We start from the raw sequence: 27,715 nt of genomic DNA, 5'->3' as shown, positions 1-27,715 counted from the left end.
GAGCAGCCATACATCCACCCACCGCTCTCCCTCCTCCTACTGGACTTGGTTGCACAACCCTATTTCCCCTTCACTTACAACCGACTTGTTAACAAAGGAGTTCTCCCTCTCCGACAATGGCTCAGAATTTCGTACAGAGTAAACTTTCTGCTTCCAAAGTCACCATGTTTGAGAAAATCTCGTGTCCCTTTTGTGTCAGAGCAAAAGGAATTCTGCAAAAATACAAGTTCAAGAAGGGACATCTGGAAATCGTTAATATTGCTACTCTGGATATAATGAACGGTCTGCAAGATTATTTTCTGCAGATCACCGGAGAGAGAACGGTGAGTTCCCTGTGATGTCCCAATTGCCTATTATACATAATATAACGATCCGGGCGCATTTTAATCCTACATGTTCCAGGTAATAATTTGCACTGGCATTCATTTCTAGTTCGGTGTCCGCTGGTGCCTACGCCATACCTGCCGGGAAGGGTGTGCTCGTATTTGTATCATACGCAAAACAGCCAACGCATCAAATGTTTGCATAAGGCGGTTGGAGACATTGATATCAAAGTCAGGATTATATTCCTAATATTATACTGTATGTGATTACATCCCGGCTTTACCAGGGCAGACAGATATTGTGACAAGTCTATGAAAGTCAATCAAACGTTGCATTTTTGTCCGCAATATGCAGCATTTCATCCACTCACTTTAGAATGTTATACCTCTTCCTTTTTTTGTTTGTCTTTGCATTTTCTAGACTTGGCCTTTTTTCCCTAATGTCCACAATAGCTAAGCCCAGTAGAAATGCCATAATCAAGACAAGCTCTGGCGCGATGTAATAACTAAAGTGTTGTCTATAAACACGGCCTTATTTTTAGAATGTTGCGTTGCTCATTATGAATGTCTCTCCTGTAAGAAAAGCCGCACAAGTTCTAGGCCAGCTCTAAATTAAATCTTCCAGATGAGAACACGCCTTTTATATAGTTGCAATTCAGTTTATTATATTTTATTTTTCTAATGCAGGGTTGTATGACTTGCCCTGGCTACAATATATGAGCAATACACTGTTACGTTACGTAACTATGACCACACAGCAAGCAGAGAAACACCGTAAGCAATCAGATGAAAGCTTTGTGTTGTCTTTTGCCAGTTACATTAAGGCTGGGCTCAGACAGCTATATGAAAAATCGTCTGGTTTTTCATACAAAAAAAACAAAAATGTTTTCTCCGTATTGTCATTTTTATGTCTGTTTTTGATAACCTTTGCGATATGTTTTAATACTTCAACAATTTGAAAATTCTACAAGGCTAAATAAAATTTCCTATATAAGTAATTGCATTGGATCAGTTAAAATTGTGTCTTCATGACATTTGTTTTTTCAGCAGACATTGAGCTTAACGAGCAAGTCTAATCTAAAAAAAAAAATAGATCAGATTAGCTCACCATACCGTCTCCTCATATATTTACCCCCTCACTCTCTATACTGCCTGCTCACACATACCCCCACCTCCAAATACTGTCTGCACACATCCTATCACACTCACTCCCCTGCGGGATGCAGTGACGGGCAGGAGGCAGAGCAAGGGTTAACAATTTTAATTAACAATGGGATACTCCACACAGGGAGGTAAACCGTTAAATGAGGGAATAGACAGTTCAGTTTGCAAAGGGTATGCAGAGTTAAAGGAACAATGAATCTGGCAACAGCAGTTCATGTGAATCGCTTAACGTGTTAGTTCCTCAGAGTGTGAATTCTGCTGGTGGCCGTGGACCATCTTCTGGCAGCAGCGCTCAGTCTCCGGTACTTTCCTCTGAGCCCCTAGTCCATAAGTTGATGCGGCCAAAACAATTAAGGCAGCAGCACTGTCTGGGTCCAACCTAGACCGGCAAGTATAAACTGGCAAATCAGGGCACAAGTGTTTGTCCCGTACCCGGTTTCTCTTATGTGGCACATGCGTTATACTCTCAGATACAGGGCGTACGGCGCCTTGCGCTCTGGTGGTCACTGAGCACACTGCACCTCTCACTCAAGTCCCCGCTGGTGCCGGCGGGAGTAAGCGAATGCCAGCCTGCGCAACACCGCTGCTCTAGGGATGGAATACGCCTCTCAGCCTGCTGCATGCTGCCTACCCACGGCAAAACTGTCTGCCGTCATGTGCGCTTCCTCTTGGCCTCGCCTCCTGCCTCTGGGTCACCGGGTCTGTCTGCTGTAGTCCGTCACAGCGCTGGCAGTTTGGGTGCGGAGCGCGCTACCTTGCTGGCGGTGGGGGCCTCTCTGCTGCTTCGTGCGCTTTTTCCCTCAGCTTCCTACCGGGTCCCCTGACTAAACACGCCCCCTCTTCCTGGGTCGTGGGACCTGTCCAGTCCCCTATTAGTTTCCCGGGAGGCAGCCTCAAAAGTTCCAGACCCGGCTCCACGCAGGTACCCACAGCCCGGTCTTTCTCCTTATGCCCCCATTACCCCATACTGTTTCCTTGTTCCTGCCCCCCATACCCCCGTATTGTTTCCTCATACATGCCCTGCATCTCCCCCTCTACTCATTTTGTGTCCTCAATTCCTCCCAACACATTAAATCTCCCCGCACAATAAATTTCCCCATCCCCACTCCAAACCTCCCCACACACTCTAAATCTTCCCATCTTCACTCATTTGGCTATGTGTGCACGTTGCAGATTTGCTTGTGGAAATTTCTGCACAGATTCTGGCAGAAAACACAGTTGAAATTCAGCGCAGTTTTGATGCAGATTGTGGTTTTGTAAGCTAAATAAAGATATATTATTTAAAAAAAAAATTGTGATTTCCTTGTTCAACCTCTTCTGTCATTCTCCATTGAAAACAATAATATCATTAACCCCTTAACGACCGCCGATACGCCTTTTAACGGCAGTAGTTAAGGGTACTTAAACCACAGCATTGGGGGGAAAACATTTTTTTATTTTCACGGCTCTGCGTTTATAAACTTCTGTGAAGCACTTGGGGGTTCAAAGTGCTCACCACACATCTGGATTAGCTACTTGGGGGGTCTAGTTTCCAAATGGGGTCACTTTTGGGGGGTTTCTACTGTTTAGGCACATCAGGGGCTCTGCAAATGCAACATGACGCCTGCAGAACATTCCATCAAAGTATGCATTCCAAAATGGCACTCCTTCCCTTCCAAGCTCTCCCATGAACCCAAACAGTGGTTCCCCCTCCATATATGGGTATCGGTGTACTCAGGATAAATTGCACAACAACTTTGGGGTTATAATTTCTTCTGTTACCCTTGTAAAAATAAAAATTTGGGGCAAAAAGATAATTTTTGTGGAAAAAACAAGATTTTTTTTTATTTTCACGGCTCTACATTATAAACTTCTGTGAAGCACTTGTAGGTTGTTCAAAGTGCTCACCACACATGTAGATAAGTTCCTTAAGGGGTCTAGTTTCCAAAACGGGGGTCACTTGTTGGGTGTTTCCACTGTTTAGGCACATCAGGGGCTCTCTGAACGCAACATGGCGTCCAATCTTAATTCCAGCCAATTCTGCGTTGAAAAAGTCAAATGGCGCTCCTTCCCTTGCGAGCTCTGCCGTGCACCCAAAAAGTGGTTTACCCCCACATATGGGGTATCAGCGTATTCAGGAGAAATTGCACAACAAATTTTGTGGTTCATTTTCTCTTTTAACACTTGTGAAAATAAAAACAAATTGGTTCTGAAGTAAATTTTTTGCAAAAAAAGCTAAATGTTAATTTTTTTCTTCCACATTGCTTCAGTTCCTGTGAAGCACGTAAAGGGATAATAAACTTCTTGAATGTGGTCATGAGCACCTTGAGGGGTCTAGTTTTTAGAATGGTGTCACTTTAAATGTCAAAACGAGAAATCGCTGGTCAACTTTTAACCCTTATAACTTCCTAACAAAAAATTTTGTTTCCAAAATTGTGCTGATGTAAAGTAGACATGTGGGAAATGTTATTTATTAAGAAATTTGTGTGACATATCTCTCTGATTTAAGGGCATAAAAATTTAAAATTAGAAAATTGCTAAATTTTAAATTTTTTTTTGCCATATTTCCATTTTTTTCATAAATAAACACAAGTCATATCGAAGAAATTTTACCACTAACATGAAGTACAATATGTCACCAAAAAACAGTCTCAGAATCAGCGGGATCCGTTAAAGCGTTCGAGTTATAGCCCCTAGCAGAGGGAAAGCTGAGGGCTGATGTTAATATCTTGGGAAGGAGCCAATAGCCATAAAGGTTCCCAGGCTATTAATATCAGCTCGCAGATGTTTGCTTAGCCTTTACTGGCTAGTTTACAGGGGAACCCCAGAAAAAAATTGACATGGGGTCCCCCTATAAAATTGAACCATCAAAGGCTAGGCAGACAGCTGCAGGCTGATATTACTAGCCTGGAAAGGGGCAATGGATATTGGCACCCCCCCAGGCTAAAAATATCAGCTCTCAGCCACCCCAGAAATGCTGCATCTTAGGGCAGTTTCACACGTCAGTGTCTCTGGGACGTGTAGTGACAGTTTTCTCACGTACCGGAGACACTGACATATATAGACACATTCAAATGTGTCTATGCAGATGTCAGCGTGTTTTCACGGACCGTGTGTCCATGTGCAAAACACGCTGACATGTCCGTTTTTGTGCAACAGCACGGATCACACGGACCCATACAAGTCAATGGGTCCGTGTAAACACGTACCGCACACGGATGCTGTCTGTGTGCGATCCGTGTGCGTTTTTAAAAGTAAAAGGGTTAACATTGAAAATAATTTTTCAAAAACACGGACACTGACAGCACGCGGATGTCACACGGATGACCTCCGTATGCACACGGATAGCTCCGGTACCGGAATTATCTGGACGTGTGAAACTGCCCTTATAGATAGTCAGAGCTTCAATTGTACTCTGTAAGATGCGAGTATTATTGAATGCTACGAGCCTTCGCGCTGCAGCTTCTCTGTCTCGGTTGTCAGCTTGACAGCTGGCTCAGAGAACTGCCAACACCCAGTCCGGGGGGCGACAGAATGCAGCCGCCATGGGAGACACTGCGGACCGCCGCATTAGATGGCCCTACTGTGCCCCCCCTGCTGGCTGTGCCCGGCGCACATGCCCTGGCTACCCCCCTCGATATGCCTCTGCCTATATAATAGACTAATGGAAGATTTAAAGAGACAATGTACCCGTGTCTACCTCAGTGTGCAGCCAAGTGAGATGATCTACCGCACATAGAATAACATTGGCCCTAGTGCAATCCAATGTCTTGTTGGATGGCATATGAGCCAAAGATATGCTCATCTACATGGTCCCTAAACTGCCATATTCACATGCATTAGACCATTTGCTTTCTATGTGTGCTTCATTTAGCATAGAGAGCAGATGAACCAAAAATACACTAGCCTTAACGAGTCCTGGAAGTGTTGGGGCTCATGCAGATGGTGTAGCCATGTCCCCAGAACCTGTACAGCATTGCATAGAGACCAAATGATTCCCTAGTTAGTAGCCGTATAACCCCCACATACAGCCACACAGACTACATTGGGTGTTATATCTGTGGTGCCATACCGATTTTTTTTTTTTTTTTGGGGAAGCAATACATAAGGGGTTTTTTTAGTTGTATACCCAAGTATAAAATCAGAGGTCCATGTATTCCCAGACACACACTTTCCCAGATGGGGGTAACTATCAAGAATATGACCCTGGCTGACTTAGGAGGAAATCAAAACCAATAGTAACACTATTAGGCCGGGGTCACACTAGAGAGAAATATGGACAAGTGAGAGGCGTAAAAACCACGCATTGCACAAGGACCAATGATTCTCTATGGGGCAGCTCCCATCTGCCGTATATTTCTCGGGTGTATTTTACAGGCTGAGGCAATCGCAGCATGCTGCGATTGTCAGCGTATTCCGCCCGAAATACGCCAATGCAAGTCTATGGGTGCTCTAAAAAAAACAGCACTACACACGGACCACACGTGTGACTTGCGAGAAATATGCACGACTTTTGCAGATGACAGGAAATGGTCAAAGCAATTATCAGGAAGCTTAGACATGCTAATTAGCTCAAAAAGCGTTCCAGACATCCAGGAAGCCTCCATGGAGTACAGCATCATGGCACCCTACCTTAATGTGGAGATGCTAATTGTGCTTGTGCAGGATCGCCCGGAATTATTGGACCAACGGGACGCACATTATGCTGACCGAGCCAGAAAGGAGGCGGCATGGAGGCGCATATGTCGCCAAATGTTTCCAGATTTTGGTGATCGGCCACGTGAGGACCAGCAGCACATGACTAAGTGGAAATAAATTATGCATGTCAAATTACCTGCCATCAAAAAATGATTTTAAAAGTAGGCCCTCCCATCCTGTGCTTGTGATATTGGCCTCTTGTGGCCTGTAGATTCTTTTTGGACCCACTGTTTTACCCAGAGAGAATTGGACCTTGTCCACAAGCTCCTCATAATGCCTAGCCAAACCAGTTTAAGAGTTGATACTTGCCCCCTGAGCTACTGGGACCCTGTGCATATGGCCTGGTTGCAACAATGATATATGCCACCCTGGGTAGAACTCACACCCTAGTAGGCCACATGCCTTTGATACTCCTTCCAAAACTTGTTTGAACATAATTTTTAATTCTCATTATTTTATGTCACATCGCAGTCGAAGATGTGAGACGCTGGTGCAGCATCTGCGACCAGTATCGCCGTGAGCGCCAGCAGCGGGCAAGAAGTGGTGATGCGGCCCCCACAAAGCAGAAATATGTTTATTTCGACTGCCTCTTTCCTTGCTCCAATTATGGATCTCAGACCGTAAGCAGAAAAATTACACCACATTACACAAAAGCTTTAGAGGGCCCAATCCCATTTTTCTGCATTTTATATTTCATAACAGAACTCAGTTTAACCTCACTGAAAGGGAGACTGGGTCTGATTCTGAGGCCATCCTCGATCCTGTGGGTGGAGGGGTTGAGGTGTCTGGCCCATCTTGTGACCCTCCAAGGAGCATGGCCCAAGTTACTTCTCCTGCTCGACCTGAGCCTGCCCTAGGACCTGGACCTGCACTAGAAACGCCACTACAAGGACCGTCAGCTGCAGCACCACCCGCCATCCAGGAAGAACAGGGCAACAGCAGCAGCCCAACTGCTCGCCTATAGGGCTCCCCCCAGCCTGCTGTGCCATCCTGGCGAGGTAGACGAAGGCGCCATATCCCTGCCACAGATACCAAGACCAATGTGGACATGGGGGTCCTAAATTATCTTTCAAGAGTTGCCAATGATAATGGGGAGGAGGCGTACTTGCGCAGCCTTGCCCGTTATCTTCGTTCCCTTCCCTGTGAGGTGTGACTACGTGTGCGAGGATCCATTCAGATCCTAATTGACGCAAGCACACCCCCCAATACCCCTTATGAGGTGTATATAATAAGACAGATGGAGGCACTGTGGACACCGTCTGGCCGCCCATGATCCAGCAGTGTCCATCTTTTTAGGCATGCAGAAAAATGCGGTCTGCCACAGTTTTGTGTACTTCTGGAAAAAAAAAGGACATCGCTGTACACTGGTAACTGTGCAGCCTCATTATAGTGAATGGATCTTTCGGGGGTTTCATCTGAATCATGTCACTCAGAGATTTAGATGGAAACTCCAAAGTACTCAGTGTAGAGCACAGGATAAATATGATCCCCAAACATTATGTAAAATGTTCCCAATAAAATCTTCAACTCAAATTCTGCACTCCCAAATCCAAATTCCAAATGTACCCTTCCCTTCTGAGACCCAAAGTTTGCCTAAACTACATTTTGTATCCACTTATTAGGCATTTCTGTAGCAATGAGAGCCCATCTAATTTATGGGTGCGTGTCTCCAAAAGTAAGAACTCAGCATAATGTACAGTTTGGAATTTCCACTCAGAAACATCCACTTCTACCTGTTTCTTTGTTTCTGGGAAAACACCCATGGAGTCAAAATCATCACTACACCTCTAGATAAATTCCCAAAGGGGTATAATTTCTCTAGTTCACAACAGCATAGGAGGTTGTCTCCAAACCCTAATGGAGACAGGAAGCACAAAGAGGTTTAAATTTACCTTTAAATACTCAGAAACCTATCCAAGAATATAGGGAGGGAATTAGTTCTGTCGTGGAAGGTTCCTAGAAACCGAATTACCAGTAGGTCTAATTCTATTTTCTCTAGTCACCTTCCACGACAGCATAGGAGGAAAAATGTGTGTGTGTATATGTGTGTGTGTATATATATATATATATATATATATATATATATATATATATATATATATATATATAAAAATATATTAATGTTTACTGCTCAATGTTATAAAGTTCCATGAAGCCTCTGGGGTTCAAGGTGCTGACTACTGTACACACTTTCATACATTCCTTTAGGGGTCTAGTTTCCAAAATGTGGTAATTTGGGGGGGGGGGGGGGGGTTTCCCACTGTTTTGGCAATCAGGGGCACTTTATGCCCTTTGTTACATTGGACTTACTATTCCGTCCATGCGACCTGGGACTTAAGTCCCATGGACGGAATAGTATGTGATACACGATCAGCTGCGCTCACGGGAGGAAGCGCAGCTGATCGCAGCCGGATGTCAGTTGATTATCACAGCTGACACCCGGCACTATATGCCAGGAGCGGTCATAGACTGCTCCCGACACATTAACCCCCGACACACTGCGATCAAACATGATTACAGTGTACCGGCGGCATAGGGAAGAATCACGCAGGGAGGGGGCTCCCTGCATGCTTCTCTGAGCCCCTCGGAACAAAGCGATGTGCTTGCATTGTTCCGAGGGCCTCCTTCCTGCAGGCCCACGGATCCAATATGGCTGCGGGGGCCTTCGGGGTCCTGCAGTGGGTGGCTTTCTCAGTGCCTCCTGCAGTGCCTGTCTGATCGCTGATCTGACACAGTGCACTACAAAGTGTCAGATCAGCGATCTGTCACCGTGTAGTAATGTTCCCCCTGGGGCAATATAATTAAGGTAAAAAAAAAAGTGTTAAAATAATTTTTTAAAAATTCCTAAATAAAAAAAACAATAAAAGTACACACATTTAGTATCGCCGTGTCCTAAAGACCCGCCCTATAAATTTGTCCCACTAGTTAACCCCTTTAGTGAATCCCTAAAAAAACAAAATAACCCAATGCTTTATCAACATACCGCCGAACAAAAAGACGGATATAAATAAACATGGTACTGGTGAAAAACTAAGTCTTGTCCCGCAAAAAACGAGCCGCCATACAGTGTCATCCGCAAAAAAATAAAGTTATAGCTCGCAAAATAAAGCGATGCAAAAATAATTCTTCATTTAAAATTGTTTTTATTGTATAAAAGCGCCAAAACATAAAAAAATTATATAAATGAGGTATCGCTGTAATCGTACTAACTCGAAAAATAAGACCGCTTTATCGATTTTACCACACGTGGAATGGTGTAAACGCCCCCCCAAAGAAATTCATGAATCTTATTAATATTACTTGCACTCCCTCATCTCCATCTTTTAATTGTGCCCTCTGGAATCCACAGTCTGCTTGCAACAAGCTTCCTTTCCTAAACAACTACTTTCTGAACAACTCTCTTAATCTGTTGGCCCTCACTGAAACCTGGATTCAGGATTCTGACACAGTCTCTCCTGCTGCCATTTCCTACGGTGGCTTACAATTCTCTCACTCCCCGAGGCCCACAAACAGACATGGTGGTGGAGTTGTCCTGTCCCCACAATGTACTTTCCAGGTCATCCCCCCCAGTTCCATCACTGTTATTCCCTTCTTTTGAGGTCCACACCATCAGGCTCTTCCGTCCCCTCCCCCTCAGGGTAGCGGTCATATACCGGCCCCCAGGCTCACCCACCCACTTCCTTGACCACTTTTCAGCCTGGCTGCCGAACTTCATGTCCTCAGAACTTCCAACCCTCATCCTGGGAGACTTCAACATCCCCATTAACAGCCCTACTTCCACATCTGCATCCCAGCTTCTATCACTAACCACCTATCTAGGCCTCTTGCAGCTTTCAACCTCTGAGACACACAAGGACGGTAACACCCTTGATCTGGTCTTCGGCCGGCTCTGTTCAATCTCCCACCTAAATAACTCACCGCTTCCACTCTCTGACCACAACATTCTCTCCTTCACGCTCACAAATCCTCGCCCAAACCAGCTCACTCCTACCTACCACACAGTCAGAAATCTACAAGCCATTAACCCTCAGACACTTTCAGATTCCCTACACTCATCACTGTCCCCAATCTCCTCTTTTTCCTGTCCTAATCTGGCTGTTCATCACTACAATGACACTCTTAGAAGCACCTTTTGACCAAGTAGCTCCCCTCACCCTCAGAACCTCCAAGCACAGAGTAAAACAGCCCTGGCTCACATCGCAAGCTCAACTTCTCCAGCGATGCTCTAGGAGTGCTGATCGCCTGTGGAGAAAAACCCGCACACCAGAAGACTTCATCCACTTCAAATTTATGTTAAGAACCTATAACGCTGCCCTTCATCTTGCCAAACAGACCTACTTCACCACTCTGATCTCCTCACTAGCCAACAACCCCAAGAAACTTTTTGACACTTTTCACTCCCTCCTCAGGCCAAAAGCACAAGCCCCTATCCCAAGCATTTGTGCTGATGACCTGGCCTCCCACTTTACAGAAAAAATAGATACTATCCGTCAGGAAATCTGCTCCCAACCACCAAGTGCTGTGACTCCCATCCCTTCCTGCATCTCCCCTGGCTCACTTTCCACATTTGATCCCATCACAGAAGAAGTCTCCAGACTCCTCTCTTCTTCTCGTCCGACTACATGCACTACCGACCCCATTCCCTCACATCTCCTCCAGTCGTCACAACCCACCTAACTACAATCTGTAATCTCTCCTTCTCCTCGGGCATTTTCCCATCCTCCTTCAAACATGCCATTGTTACTCCATTACTAAAGAAACCCGCTCTCGACCCATCCTGCACAATCAACTACAGACCAGTCTCCAATCTCCCCTTCATCTCTAAACTTTTGGAACACCTAATTTACACCCGCCTTACCCGTTACCTCTCCACTCACTCCCTTCTAGACCCTTCACAGTCCAGTTTCCACCCCCTACATTTGACTGAAACTGCACTCAAAGTGACCAATGACCTTCTTGACAGCAAAACGTAACGGTGACAACTCTCTGCTCATTCTTCTTGACCTATCTGCAGCTTTCGATACTGTTGACCACCATCTCCTACTCTCTAGGCTCCAGTCACTAGGCATTAAGGACAATGCTCTCTCCTGGTTCTCTTCCTATCTCTCTGACATCTCCTTCAGTGTTTTGTTCTCTGGCTCCACGTCATCTCCTCTTCCTCTTGCTGTCGGGGTACCTCAAGGCTCAGTCCTTGGGCCCCCTTCTTTTCTCTCTCTACATGGCCCCAATTGGACAGATCAGCAGCAGATTTGGCTTTCAGTACTATCTTTATGCTGATGACACACAACTATATACATCTTACCCCCACTGTACTATAGAACGTCAGTGACTGTCTGTCCGCAGTCTCCAATATCATGTCCACTCTCTATCTGAAACTCATCCTCTCCAAAACTGAACTTCTTCAGCTCCCGCCGCCTACTAACCTCCCTAAATCTGACATTTCCCTCTCCGTGGGTGGTAACACAATAACACCCCGGCAGCAGGCACGCTGTCTGGGTGTTATGTTTGACACCAATCTCTCCTTCACATCCCATAAACAATCTCTTGCCCGCTCTTGCCGCTTACACCTAAAGAACATCCTAGAATCCGCCCTTTTCTCACCATGGAAACAACAAAAACCCTCACTGTAGCATTGATCCACTCCCGCCTGGATTACTGCAACGCTCTATTAATTGGCCTCCCCGTCACTCGACTATCCCCTCTCCAGTCCATACTTAATGCAGCGGCTAGGGTCGCCCATCTGGCTAAGCGGTACTCGGACGTGTCCGCTCTTCGTCAGTCATTACACTGGCTGCCCATTCATTATAGGATCCAATTCAAAGTACTTGTTCTCACCCACAAAGCTCTCCACAGTGTGGCACACCCCTACATCTCCTCCCTCATTTCTGTCTATCGGCCTAGCCGATCGTTGTGCTCTGCAAACGACTTTCGACTAACCTCTGCACTAATCCGTACCTCCCACTCCCGACTCCAAGACTTCTCCCGTGCTGCTCCTATCCTCTGGAATGCTCTACCCCAAGAAATTAGGACTAACCACAATTTTCATAGTTTTAGGCGCTCCCTCAAAACACATTTGTTCAGAGCGGCCTATCACGTTCACTAATCAGTCATTCTATGAGTAAGTGTGCGTGTGTAGTCCATTCACTATCTCCATCCATCCTTCACTCCCTTAAGATGGCTGGACCTTCATTGTAAATATACAATTGTAAATACACACCTGTACTTTGTATCTCCCTCACCTCATTGTAGATTGTGAGCTCTCACGAGCAGGATCGTCTTATTTCGTCTTATTTTGCTTTAATTATTGTATTGTTAACGTTGTTACTTATGACTTGTGTTTTGAAACTGTTAAACTGTAAAGCACTGCGGAATATGTTGGCGCTATATAAAGATTATTATTATTATTATGAATTGCTGGTTTTTATTCAATCTGTGTCCCAAAAATCGGAATAAAAAGCGATCAAAAAATGTCATGTGCCCGAAAAAGGTACCAATTAAAAACGTCAACTCGTCCTGCGAAAAATAAGACCTCACATGACTCTGTGGGTCAAAATACGTATAGCTCTCAAAATGTGGTGATGCAAAAACTATTTTTTGCAATAAAAAGCGTCTTTTAGCGTGTGACAGCTGCCAAACATAAAAACTCGCTATAAATAGGAAGTCCAACTCCCCCTTTATCACCCCCTTAGTTACAGGAAAAATAATAAAATTAAAGTATTTATTTCCATTTTCTGGTTAGGGTTGGGATTAGGGCTAGGGGTGTGTTGGGGTTAGGGTTGGAGTTAGAATTGTGGGGTTTCCACTGTTCAGGCACATCAGTGGCTCTTCAAACGCGACATGGCGTCTGATCTCAATTCCAGCCAATTCTGCGTTGAAAAAGTCAAATGGTTCTCCTTCCCTTCCAAGCTCTGCCATGCGCCCAAACAGTGGTTTACCCCCACATATGGGGTATCAGCCTACTCAGGACAAATTGTACAACAACTTTTGGGGTCCAATTTCACCTGTTACCCTTTGAAAAATAAAAAATTGTGGGCAAAAATGTCATTTGTGGAAAATAATATTTTTTTTTATTTCTATAGCTCTACGTTATAAACTTCTGTGAAGCACTTGGGGGGTTCAAAGTGCTCACCACACATCTAGATAAGTTCTTTCAACTTTTTTTGCTGTCTGTCACTGTAGTTATATACAGCACTATTTAGCCAAAAAAGCAAAAAATACAGGTCACAGATTTGTCAGTGTGGTATCTCTGTGACAGCTCATATCTGTGCGTGCTCCAAGTTTGGCCAGTTTATGCCGGTTTTTCATTTTTGTCCTGTGTCACTGTAGTTGTATACAGCACTATTTAGCCAAATAAGTAAAAAATACAAGCCACAGATTTGTCAGCGTGGTATCTCCCTAACAGGCCTCATTTATCTGTGCCAAAAATTTGGTCATTTTAGGCCTACATATTCTAGTGTTTTTGCAGTCTGTTACTGTACTTATTGACACATCTGATAAGCCAAAAAACATTTTTACCTACAGTCCAGATAGGTAAGTGTGGTTTTCTCACCCACGTAACACATACAAGTTGGCTCCCAAATCAGCTATTTGTAATGAACGTGTATAATATTCTAGTCCATTTACAATGGGCCAGGCACGTGGCAAGGGATGGGGAAGTGGACATGATGGAGCATGCCGAGGCCGTGGCCAAGTTGAAATTGGGCCACCACAAACACCCACATGTTCTCGCTGGACCTTAGTGTCCGAAGTCCAAGGGGACCGCGGCAAGACAGCATTATTGAAGCCCGAGCAGTGTGAAAAGGTTGTTGGTTGGAAAGCAGATAATACTTCTAGTTACTTTTCCACCAGCACCCTGTCTTCCACATGGTCAAGTCACAGTAGCCGTGAATCTGAACCCCATATTTCTCACCCAGATCCTCCTTCCTCCCACCATGCTGAGTGCCCTGAGACAACTGATCCCACACTCGGACACTCTGAAGAGCTGTTCAGTTTTCCGTTTGGAGATATGTGCCTATCGCCTGGTCCACTTGAAGTGGGGCAAGATGATATTCCATGTAGCGATGCACAAATATTTGAGCAGCCACGGTCACAAGAGGTGGACGATGATGAGACACAATTGCCGGAAAGTCAGGAGGAGGACCAGGGTGTGGAAGAGAAAGATGAGGTGGTGGACCCAACATGGCAGGAGGACATGCAGAGCGAGGACAGCAGCACACAGGGGGAGGTAGGCATAGCACCACTTCAGGCACAAAGAAGCAATGTGGTGGCTGCAGACAGAAGGCATGCAACCGTTCCCTGTAATGCCAACATGACGGAAGTTGCTAGTCCAACTGTTAGGTCTTCCAGAGTCTGGTTATTTTTTAAAGACTCTGCCGATAACCCCAAACAGGCCATTTGCAACACCTGTCATGCCAGCATCAGCAGGGGTAGCAAAACTACCAGCCTTACCACCACCAGCATGATCAGGCACATGGCAGCAAAGCACCCAACTTTGTGAGCCCAACCCCATGCTGCAGGAACAGTGTCTGCAGGTGACACCACAGCTCCTTTCACTGTTGTGCGTTCAAGCCAACCCCCTGTGCACGATGCATGCGAAGATGCCTCCTGCCCTGCACCTGCCATTGCCCACAGTCAAATAGCACCATCATCAAGCATGTCCACGTCCTTGTCCAAGCACAGCCTTCAGTTGTCCATACCCCAGTCATTGGAACATAAGCGTAAATACGCAGCCAACGCCCCACAGGCCACAGTACTCAATTCTCATATTTCTCCTCTGCTTGTGCTTGAAATGTGGCCTTTTAGGCTCGTGGACACAGAAGCTTTCCGCAACCTGATGGCGGCTGCCGTCCCAAGGTACTCGGTCCCCAGCTGCCACTATTTCTCCATCTGTGCCGTCCCGGCACTACACAAGCACGTGTCCCACAACATTACCCGTGCCCTCAAGAATGCAGTTACTGGGAAAGTACACCTATCCACGGACAACTGCTTGTGGCCAGGGATGGTACATCTCGCTGACTGCACACTGAGTTAACATAGTGGAAGCTGGGACCCAGTCAGACCTTGGGATGGAACACGTCCTCCCGACGCAGGATTGCGAGCCCTACGTCAATCAGGGTTGCCCCCACTGTGTACAGCTCCTGCACCACCACATCCTCCTCTTCTGCTGCTGCCTCCATCTCCGAAATGAGCACATCAGTCACAAGCTGGAAGCACTGCCAAAGCCAAGCGGCAACAGGCTGTGCATAAGCTAATTTGCTTAGGTGACAAACTGCACAATGCTGAAGAGTTGTTAACAGCTCTGAAAGAGTGGGCAGATGTGTGGCTGATAACCGCTGAATCTCCCACCAGGCATGGTTGTGTGTGACAATGGCAGGAACCTGGTGGCGGCTCTGAGGTGAGGCGAACTGACACACGTACCATGCCTGGCCCATGTGCTTAACCTCGTTGTTCAACGTTTTCTAAAAAGCTACCTGGAGCTGCCAGATCTGATGGTGAAAGTACGCCGCCTGTGTGCCCATTTTAGAAAGTCAGCAACAGCTTCAGCAGCAATTGCAGATTCCGGCTCACCGACTGGTGTGTGATGTCCGCACGCATTGGAACTCTACACTGCATATGTTGGAAAGGATTTGTGAGCAGAAGAGGGCAGTTGTTGAATACCAGCATCAACAAGGCCGTCGCTATTCAGGTTTGACTCCATATATAAGACCTCAGGAGTGGACATGGATGTCAGACATATGTAACATCCTACAAAACTTTGAGGAGTCCACCAAGATGGTGAGCGGCGATGACGCCATAATTAGCATCACCATCCCGCTCATTTGCATTCTGAAAAGCTCTCTGCTCATAATGAAAGAGGATGCATTGCAGGAGGAGCACGAGGACATGGATCAAGGAACCATACAGGGTGATTACACACAGCCCAGCCTCATGTCATCCCAACTTGGATTGGTTGACAATGAGGAAGAACAGGAACTACTTTCATGTGCTATAGATGGCACTACAAGCATAACTGTCATATTGTATGTTCAGCGTGTATGGCCTGAAGACTGGGAAGAAGAGGACGAGGAGGACACCTTGGTTAGTCTTCCTCTTGGTGAGGACACGGAAGGCTTGCCTATTAATAGTCTGTCACGCATGGCTGTATTTGTTGAACTGCCTTTCCCGTGACCCTCGTATTGTAAAAACATTGGGTAACAGTCATTACTGGGTAATGACAGTTTTAGACCCATGACACTTTTAGACAGACCCACGCTACAAGGAGAACTTTCAATTTCTCGTTCCAGAGGCACACTGGTGTACTAAAATGGTGCAGTACCACAGGGCCATTGTTGCAGAATTAATAAAAAAAATTCCCATCTCAAAATGCTGGCGGCAGACATAACAGTTCGTTGGCCAACCAAGGAGGAAAGGCGAGAAAGACACAACTCCAATCCAGTAGAGGCAGGGGAACACTGGCAAAGTTCTGGGACAGTTTTCTCAGACTCTCCCATCGCCCTGGCCCTGAGGCGTGGGGAAATCTCACAAGGAATGCAATGTTTTCTAAGATACTGAGGGAGTACCTTGCTGACCGTACCAACGTCCTCTGTGATTCCTCAGTGCCTTTTAATTATTTGATATCCAAGCTGGACACGTGGCATGAACTGGCTTTCTACGCCTTGGTGGTCCTGGCCTGGCCTGCCGCTAAGCGTTTTGTCAGAGCGAGTTTTTAGTGCTGTTGGTGCAATTATCACAGATCAGGGCATTCACCTTTCAACGGAAAAATGCAGACAGGCTGACTCTTATAAAAATGAGCAAGGGATGGATTGGGCCAGACTTCACAACACCACCAAATGATGACAGCGAAACAAACTCCAGTGAAGTGTTTCCTGATTTTGGCTATTTGGTCTCCTCCTCGTCCTCGGTGGTCCTCATTCTCCTCCTCGGCCCTCCTCCTCCTCGGTGGTCCTCCTCCTAAGAGGCCCTCCTCCATGTTTCTTCCAAGGGGGGATTGGGGTTATTGGGGTGCATATGACTTGGTAGCAGGACAGGCCTTGCAGTCAATGCATAAGAAAACAGTATAGGAGTACAAAATGAATAATGTGAAGTGGATATTCCTGTGGCCATCCAGTACGTGGCTTGAAAAGCTTATTGGGGTGCATGTAACTTTGGGGCAGGCCAGGCCTTGCATTCAATGCAACATTTTTTTTCAGGGAGCCCTCCTGTACCTCTTGTGAAAGGGGTATTGTGGTGCGTTGTAATTCTTGGCAGCCCATCCACTCACTGCATAGGCAATAACAGTTTTGGAGACACACTGTTTGCTAATGGCCCTGTAAGAATATTAATGCCACCTGATGGCCCTCTTAAAATAGGCTCTGTGACTTTAAGAGTCCCTCCTTCATAAAGGAAACAAGATGTCTGCTTATATGTCACACACCACATGGCCAGCTAGGGTTGTTAAATGTTACAATGACATTTGCAGTGGTTGAAAACAATGCTAAAGTAGCAAAACGCCTCAAAAACGCTGTGTGTGAACATAGCCCAAGTGGTGGAGGAACATTTTCGTTTTGAGTTAATTATTTTGGCTTGGATAAGTCTTTAACCTGGTAAGGATGTTCCTTAACATATTTCCCAGTAAAATCCATTTTGGTTTCTTTTTGTATGGTTTTTTGGTGTTCCTGTAAAAATGGCATGAAACTCTGCCAACATTGTTTACAGTTGTGACCTTGGAGTCAGAAATGCTTCTGGGGGTGATTCCCCCATGATGTTCCCGTGTCATTTGAGCAGTGTTTCCATCATTTTCAGAACTTTTTAGACCTTAAAAGGACCCCCGGGGGGGGATCACGGCAAAAACACTTGGGTCTCTCATAGACTTACATTGGGCTCGTTGTTCTGTCTGAGTACCTGAGTATTCCAATTTGCTCGACCCAAGCAACGAGCACCTGAGCATTTTAGTGCTCGCTCATCACTAATTTTATTCTATTCTATGTGTATATATCTATTGTTTTGTGAGCTGTCAGCGTGATTTTACAGTAGCCGAACACGAATTGCCAGCTTTTCAATGGACACCGGTACGAAAAATCAGAGTGCTGTGATTTTTTTTTTTTTCTCGCACCCATTGACTTGTATTGGCGAGTCTAGTCCGAGATACGCAGCATGCTGCAATTTTTTTTCTCTCAGTCCGATTTCAGCTGAGAAAAAATTGCAGATGAGATGTCACCTATTGAATAACATTGCTTCGAGTGCAAGAGTGCAATCCGATTTTTTTTAATTTTTTTTTATATCTATTGATTCCCTATAGACGTCTGTTTATGTTGGTCCGCTCACTCCCCTTTTTTATGTTTATTCATAGTCTATTACCATTCCCTTTGTGACGCTCCTACTGTGCTGCTTCCTTGTTCCGTTCCCGCCTTGCATTTTTGGAGGCAGCTCATCATTGAGTCATCGCTTCAGGTCAGCTGATCTATTCTTTTTCCGGATCTCGGATGTGGGTTCCATGGGTGTGTTTCCTCCCTTCCCTTTGGAGCGCAGGAGCACTGAAGTCATTGTATCCTTAGGAGATGACCCGGAAGTTATTCTTGCATTCCAGTGGTTATTCTTCCTTCCTTTTGGAATGTATTCGGTTGTGCGCAGCACGTGCTTTACATCACCGCTTTATTTACCAGTGCAGCACTTCTGAATCGTATGGTAACTTTTTGCAAGACTGTTGAATAGATGCAATTAATTAGAGAGACAATGTGTCTCTCTGTCATTGGCCAACGACAATATAAATAGCCTCTCTACCAGCTATCCACCACCCCTGGATGAAGCTTTCCATAGCGAAACGTGCGTCGGGTGTGGTGGGTCCCTGGCTTGTGGCTTCTATTAGGTAACTATAATTGTGGCATACATAGAGTGGGTTTAATTTATTTTCTACCACTTCATGTTATTGTATCTGCTCTGATCATGAGGCATTCTTGAAATCAGTACATCTTATTATCTGTACACCTATATTATTTATATTCATCTTTAGTAATTTCACATTTTTTAATTATGCTGGATTCCGATTTTCTTCTTGGTCCGAGCAGACTCATTGTATCCTGTTAGCATTAATTTGCACAGGTATATATGTTATATGAAACTGGGCATTTGCACTTTATATACTTTAGTATTGTAACCCTTTTTGTATGCATTATATGTTTTGCCATTTTTTTTGCCATACCCACCATCTTCCTTCTGTATCTTGGTGATTCAACATTGTTTTATGCTTTTCTGAACCTTTGTGGTTCTTTTTAATTGATTGTAAACAATAAAAATGTATTCATTTAATTGCCATTCTTTGAAAGCAATTTTTTTTTGGTGCTGTTATTACATACTTCTGCTACAAATTAAAATCCCTGTGTTTAAAAAAAACCCCAAAATTTAATAAAATATTAGTTTTTAATAAAATATTAGTTTTTAATAAATATCCACATTTATGCCTCTTCAATCCCACAAGCATACTTGTTTTGGGGAAATGTTGTGCTTCTAATGCCTCGGAGGTTTCTGTAACCAGTACTGTGACCCGCAGCTCATGCTGCTGATCTAGAGTGTTCGATGCTACCCTTATCCTTTTGCAGACTGCAATCTGCGTAACTGATGGTCATTATATGATCATTATTTTTGGATTGCCTTCACACAATAAAAGTATCTTCTTACAACATTTACCTGAGTGCATATAATAAACTAGCATGCTTCAGTGCCTTTCATGTGGCACTAAAAGGTGTTTAGTCATTTTTTAAATAATTACAAACAACTATGTGCCTTCCCCCTATTTTTGATAACCAGTCAAGCTAAATCAGATAGCTGTGGGTTTATAGTATCAGGCTGGTAAGGTCTCTGGTTATTTGGCCTTTCCCAGTCTAAAATACAAGCCCACACCCGCCACAGAATTGGTGCAACACGTTAGATGCATCAGTTCTGGCACTTTGCCCGGCTCTTATTTGAATAAAGACTCCCTTTTTCACCAATTTATTGAGAAAAAAAAATTAAAAATTCCCATGCAGGTCAGCCAGAAACCACCAAATCTAAAGAAGTCTAGAAAAGCATATTTGAAAAACCTAAAAAGACAGACAGAAATAAAAACAAGAGACAATCACTCAAATTATTACCCAAAATGTTCCCACAAAGCTCCTCCGTAGTCCATGTTCCTCGAATCTGTCTCCAGTGACTGAATAGCAGTAAACCAGGGTTCCCCAACTACAGTCCTCAAGGCCCACTAACAGATCATGTTTTCAGGATTTCCTTTGTATTGCACAGGTGAAGGAATTATCACCTGAGCAATACAAAGGAAATCCTGAAAACATGATCTGTTGGTGGGCCTTGAGGACTGGAGTTGGGGAACCCTGCAGTAAAGTGACCGCAATTCACAGGCACTGGGTAGTGACGGCAACGCTCATCAGAGCTGGCGGATCTCGATGAGCGCAGTGAGAGCCAGCGACGATGATGAGCATTGCCGTCAGTAGCAGGGGCCTGTGAACAACAGGAACTTTATTGCTATTCAGAGTCGCAGGAGACATTAGAGCAAGTGGACTACGGTGGAGCTTCGTTGGAACATTTTTTGTAATAAATTTGTGAACTTGGGTCTGTCTCTTGTTTCTGTCATTTTGCTATTCAGGTATCCTTTTTTGGACTACTTATGATTCGATAGACTACAGTGGACCTGCATGGATATTTTTATTTTTTTTTACCGATCGATCAATTTATCCATCGATCTATGCATATAAAATTGCTTCATTTAGTTTTGTAAACTAGATTTAAATGACATTGAGAATCGCAGTATGTAAAATATGATGTTAAAAATGCATTGCATATTGTTGGTAGGTGATCTAAATCACTTTGTACTCGCGTGACACTCGTCCTACTCTTCTTGATTACCTTTTTTTTTTTTTTTTTTTTTAAATACGATTTTGTTGTGACTCCAGCCTAAGAGAAACATGTGTCCATCTCCATTTTTTTTTTTTTTACCCACTCCTGGTTTTGGCTTACAAATACTTAGACATGTTGAGTATTTATGTTTTCACCTATGTGATCTAAGCCGCATTCCCGCAATGAGCTTTTGGTGAGTTTTTGATGTTGCAGATTTTCTGCCCCCATTAAGTAAAATAGGTTACTTGCATTTTTAAAAACATATGCATTGTCAAAAACTAACCAAAAACACATAGTGGCAATGTAACCTAAAGGTTCTAGATGTAGGTCTATAGACAAAATGCAGGAAAAAAACTATTCCTAGGGTGCACATTTTCATTCCACGGTGTAACAAAATGACAAAATCTAAAACCATGTTCAACCGGATGTTTCACAGTCTTTGGCAAAATAATGTAAAGTTTATAGAGAAGAGTTTTTGAAATAAAAGTAGTGTATTGAATATAATGGAAGCAACATGGAAAAAAAAATAAGAATCTATGCCCAAATGATTGTGCATTTTGATTTACTTTACTACATCTTTATTAGGGTTATTGCACTACAATAGCACCTGTCCACTGACACCCTCTATATGCATCAGAAATGAATATACCTGGATTATTACACACGTTAGGTTAGGTTTTAGTATTATGGCCTGACTGAGGTTCTAATAATGCATCATAAGGACCTATAAAATGTGGCTGCATTAATGTTATATAAAATTTAGTCTTGGGCCATCTCACGTCACAATATTATGCATTAGTATTTAATGCAAACCAAACTTAAACAGGGAAACATATGGAAAGATTTAGTTGTCTTCCATGTTTTGAATCCACTGCAGGGCCGGCCCGAGAGATTACGGCGCCCTAGGCGAAACTATTTTGTTGCGCCCCTACTATTCTTGGCAGTAGATGAAAACTTGGGATATAAATTTAGGAGCAAAATAAACCACAACAACAATGATTAATTAACTCTCTCCTAACTCTTTAATCTTCTGAGAAGTTGTATAGGACAAATATATACAAAGTAATCAATAACACAAAACAAAATCGACCATAGGTAATTAAAATTTTTGTTTCCTTGCCTTTTTTTTTTAAAAGGATGACACTAAGTCACCGAGATTAATTTGTTTAGCAACTTCAGATTCTATCGAAATTGTTGCCAACCCAACCAACCTCTCTTGCGTCATATTTGCCCTTAAATATGTACACTTTTCTTTCCATCCCTAAAACTTTTTGCCTTTTGAAAAGATTTTTTATAATTTTTTCTATTTTTTTCTCTGGCGCCCCCTTTGGGTCGGCGCCCTAGGCGGCCGCCTATACGTTCGGGCCGGCCCTGATCCACTACTGATATTTTGCTTTGAAATACTGATCTAAATACGGCTAAATGAAAAAAAGACTTAGATAAGTAAATATTAAATACAATACCATACCTGAAAAATTCAATATTTCATTTTTTTTTCTCAAGGTACCTCGGATATTCATTGGAGAAAATTGCATTGGAGGTTGTTCTGATCTGGTACCACTAGATGGCAGTGGAGAGCTAGAGAAAATGCTTGTATCAATTGGAGCCTTGGAGTAATGAAATGGTAACTGTGTTCACTGGCATTAATGGGATTTGTAAATTATGCTTTTCCATTGGTTTGTCTTAATTAAATATTTTTCTATAATGATCTTTTAGGTAAGTGCACTGATTAAATAAGAATTCAGCTTATTTTTTTTAATTCATTACTTATTTATTTCACATTAATATAGGATAGTTAAAGGGCTCCTATAGATGTTTTTGACACTGTAATTGATTTAATAGACCAAAAGATTTTGCCTCACTCCCTTTAACCTATTTGCACCATTTTTCTTTTTTATGCTTGTTTTTATCTTTATCTTAGTCTCAGGGGTGAACCTAGCCTCTCTGCTGCCTGAGGCGAACTGCAAATGGCACCCCCTCCCCCCCGTAGTAAAAATTAGTACAAATAAATCTGGTTTACTCTTTACTATTATCTCTTATACTCATATAAAAACACCAATCTTTATTAACCAAAATAACACTAAAAAAAATTAGGCAATTATTACCAAACCGCATCATACCTTAAAAGTGATGAAACACTATAGGGAGGTGTCTCTCCCCCCTCTACTGACCTGTATATCCCTACCTGACAGTGGAGGTTAGCACCCTATAACCTGCGCAGTGGCGCACCCCGCTCCACGACGGCTCTCCCCGCTCACCCTATAGGGCCCTATAGTGGCAGGGGGTGTAATAGAAATGAACAGGTAGGTGAGAAAGAGAGAGAATGTCTATAATGTAATCTTCTTGGCTTGATAGAAAGAAACTTTATATAAACATTCTTCTACATGGCTGGTGGTTCTTCTTGATGATCACATATAGCTAGTAGTTCTTCTTGGTAAGCTATCTAGTCTATAGTAGTCTAAGGCCTGTTTCACACTTATGTTTTTTCTGTCAGTTGCAATCCGTGAAAAAGGAGAACGGATCCGTGTCCGTTGAGACTAACGGGTGCCACCGGACTGTTGTTTTGACGGATGCGCCGAAGTCTGCAGCCTGGGGAAAGAGAGAGAAAATTTTTGGCGCTCCCCGAAACGGCATTTCATAGTTAAAAGCTTCCGGGCATGCGCACAGCTAAATAGCGGACCGTCAAAGCAAAAAACGTTACAGTGTTCGTTCCATCCCTCCGGGAGATGCTGAAATCTTGGCGGATCCGTCAAGAAACGGGTGGGACGGACGAACGTCATTCAAGATCCGCCACTAATGTAAGTCTATGGTGGAAAAAAATGGATCCGCCCCTTTTTTGGCAGATCCGTTTTTTTTCTAAAATTGGCGGATTTTGACTGACGTCAAAAAGCGGAAGTGTGAAACAGGCCTAATCTAAATCTTTATACTAATTTGTATCAGATACAAACATAAGCCCCCTGGGACCACACGATCGGGGACACTTGGCTGTGTGCACACGATGCAGATTTGCAGCGGATTTTACCGCGCAGAAACGTTGCATATCCGCATTGTGATGTACAGTAGCCTTAAAATCAATGAAAAAAAAAACCGCTGTGCAGACGCTGCGGATTTTTCCACGCGGTTTTCCTGCTGTACAAAATCCGCAGCATGTTACTTCTTTTGTGCGGTTTTCCATCTCCCCTGTCACCAAATCCGCAGGGGGTAACCGCAGTGGAAAACCGCACAAACCGCAGGAAAAATGAAAGAAATCCGCAGGGGGAAAACCGCAGTGGAAAACCGCACAAAAACCGCAGGAAAAATGAAAGAAATCCGCAGGAAAAATGCAGGTCATTTGACCTGCGGATTTCTTCCATTCTGCGCGGAAAAATCCGCAGGGCTAAAAAGACCGTCTGCACTCAGCCTTAGCCAGTGTAGAGAGATTATGTATAGTAATGAAGCATAGCATGAAACAAAATAGCCAAGAGATCCTCTTTACAACCCAGGTAGATACTGCAAAAATAGATGGTATGCTCACATAGATATCAAATTATTCCTGTCCAGGAGATATTTAGATCATTATCAGTCCAATCACAATAATCAAAAATATATACAGAGTAAGTTCTTGGAACCCCAATCACCATGAGAAATGTACATAGGTTATTATCTTGCTCAAGACTAGAACATATCACAATAGTATATACAGTATATATCCAAGAGTCCAATGTGAGCCCAGTGAGTAGAACAACACAATGTGAACACATCAAAAAGGTCAAATAATAATCCAGACCTTATCATAAACAATATCCTACACGGGTTAAAACAGGCCAGATGACAAACAAAACAAAAAATTCAGGCCATGCAAAAACTCCCAGGCCACATATCAACTCAACGCGTTTCCCCTCTTCCGAGGTTCATCAGGAGTAGGATAACACCAAGGAGAACTTAGCTTATCGTTGTTCAGATGTACATGCGATAATGTGGATAATGCTGAATAGTTGGGGTCAGTCCCCTCCTCTGGTATGATGCGAGCAGGGGCGCCACTGTGCAGGTTATAGGGTGCCCATGGTGTTTCTTCACTTTTAAGGTATGATGCAGATTTTGTTTTGTGCTATTTTGGTTAATAAAGATTAGTGTTTTTATATGATTATAAGGGATAACTGTGAGCTGAATTGGATTAGTCTCTTATTGACTTATTTTTTTGAATCTGTGATCCCATTTTACTCTTTACTAGCGTAACATGACGCACATGTAAAAGACACACACTTTTAAATAGGAATATATTTGAAACATCGATCTTTTACTCTTGTCTTCAGGGACTCAATGCCGCCTGAGGCGAAGTGATCAACTTGCTTCATTTTAGGTGCGACTCCGGCAGGGGAAGTGATTACTGTAGCGCTTCTTCCCCAGCGGCCGTCCGTGTGGTACTGATGCGGCACACAGTTTATTATTATTTATTTAGCACCATTAATTCCATGGTGCTGCACATAAGAAGGGGGGTTACATACAAAGTTATAGATATCGTTAACAGTACTGGTGCTGCACATGAGAAGGGGGGTTACATACAAAGTTATAGATATCGTTAACAGTAAACAAATTTACAATGACAGACTGGTACAGAGGGGAGACGACCCTGTCCTTGCGGACTTACATTCTATGGGATAGTGGGGAAGAGACAGAAGGTCGGGGGTGCAACAGCTCTGGTGGTTTTGAGGCGGCGGCGGCTCGGGCAGTGGTGAGGCGGCAGTTGCAGATGAAACTAAAATCGATCTTTTTGGCAACAATGCCAAACGATATGTTTGGCGTAAAGGCAACACAGCTCATCACCCTGAACACACCATCCCCACTGTCAAACATGGTGGTGGCAGCATCATGGTTTGGGCCTGCTTTTCTTCAGCAGGGACAGGGAAGATGGTTAAAATTGATGGGAATATGGATTGAGCCAAATACAGGACCATTCTTGAAGAAAACTTGTTGGAGTCTGCAAAAGACCTGAGACTGGGACAGAGATTTGTCTTCCAACAAGACAATGATCCCAAACATAAAGCAAAATCTACAATGGAATGGTTCACAAATAAACGTATCCAGGTGTTAAATGGCCAAGTCAAAGTCCAGACCTGAATCCAATCGATAATCTGTGGAAAGCTCTGAAAACTGCTGTTCACAAACGATCTCCATCAAACCTCACTGAGCTCGAGCTGTTTGCCAAGGAAGAATGGGCAAGAATTTCAGTCTCTCAATGTACAAAACTGGTAGAAACATACCCCAAGTGACTTGCAGCTGTAATCGCAGCTCGCGCAACAAAGTATTAAGTTAAAGGGGCCGAATAATATTGCATGCCCCACTTTTCAGTTTTTGACTTTCCACAAAAATTTAAAATATCCAATAAATTTTGTTAAACTTCACAATTGTGTCCCACTTGTTGTTGATTCTTCACCAAAATTACATTAGGCATCTTTATGTTTGAAGCATGATATGTGGGAAAAGGTTGAAAAGTTCCAGGGGCTGAATAGTTTCGCAAGGAATTAAGGAATTATATGAGAAACCTGAGCAGATGAGAGGAAAATCTGCTGCCCCCTATCTGCAGGAACGCACCGCCGCCCAGGCCGAGTTGTGGGTTTAATTGCCATCACTCAAATTATCCTATACTGACGTGAAAAATGTACAAGAAAATTCTTTGTGGAGTGGAAAGCCTCCCCTTCCCTCACCCACTATTTAGTCACTTGCAGTTTTCATTTTTATGGTGCGTTTTACAGTGACATGTTCACTGTATTGTGCCAGAAGGATTATGTTGATGGCAAATGTATAGATTTGTTAAAATGTAATTTGGTTTGTGTTGCCATTTTCTGAGACCAAGAACTTCTTTATTTTTTTGATCGATGTGGCTGTGACGGCTCCTTTTGAGCTGTGGCTCCATTTTGGGGGGGAGACTAGGTGGCTGAAAAGAGTATATCAGCTTTTTTTGTTTGTTTGTTTTTTTTACAGCTTGCAGAATAAATAGTTGTATTTTGAAAATTCATACGGTCATAGATGCAATTATTCCAGATGTTTGTTTCTTTACATTATTATAGCCAATTAAATATAAGTTCAAAAATATATATTTTGCCAATTTTTATTTGTTTTTTTTAAACATATTCTAAGTCCCCCTTAGTGAGCTTTTGTATCATTAAATCGCAGGTGCAATACACTGTAATAGTACTGCATTGTAAATCAGAATATAAAGCACTAGAATACTGTATATAGATAGTAGACATGTGGCAGTCAGGGGTCTACTGAAGGTCACAACTCCGCAGTGGCACCCACCTTCTTTCTTGTTATTGACAGATGCATCTACAGGGTTAAACTGCAGCTCACTGCACCAATGCCGATCGTGGCAGTGTTGCGTAGCTAACGGCCCAGCTTCTGAACCCACCCCAAAAACTTGCATTCGGGATGTAAGGCATATTCACAACACATTCCCACAAGGGGTTAACTAGACAAACAATAGGTTATTTTATTTTTTATGTACAGAATTGAATTACAATATTTAAATGTTGCTTTTCTTTGGCATATACTGAATTCTGATTTACTCTCTCTTTTATTCTTTCACAGAAGCCGACGGTTTCAGCCCGGATTCCAAGTCACAAGTGACCTAGTGATGTCATTCAAAATATTTATTGGATTTTACCATTAAAGCTGGCGTTTAAATTAATAAAGACCATTCCATAAAAATA

General features: G+C 43.5%; 1 protein-coding gene across 1 annotated transcript; it reads left to right on the top strand.

Annotated features, from left to right (window-relative positions):
• GLRX (glutaredoxin) lies at nt 1–27,715 on the top strand. The gene is made up of 3 exons (XM_073541549.1): nt 1–323; nt 22,530–22,650; nt 27,594–27,715. The coding sequence occupies exons 1-2, from the start codon at nt 117–119 to the stop codon at nt 22,641–22,643; spliced, it is 321 nt and encodes a 106-aa protein (XP_073397650.1). The 5' UTR covers nt 1–116; the 3' UTR covers nt 22,644–22,650; nt 27,594–27,715.

Source organism: Dendrobates tinctorius, unplaced genomic scaffold (genome assembly GCF_039654945.1).
Source record: "Dendrobates tinctorius isolate UK_male_01 unplaced genomic scaffold, ASM3965494v1 ptg000003l, whole genome shotgun sequence".
In the NCBI taxonomy this organism is placed as follows: Eukaryota; Metazoa; Chordata; class Amphibia; order Anura; family Dendrobatidae; genus Dendrobates; species Dendrobates tinctorius.
The sequence above is the reverse complement of the archived record's forward strand: the minus strand, read 5'-3'. Positions and strand labels throughout refer to the sequence as shown.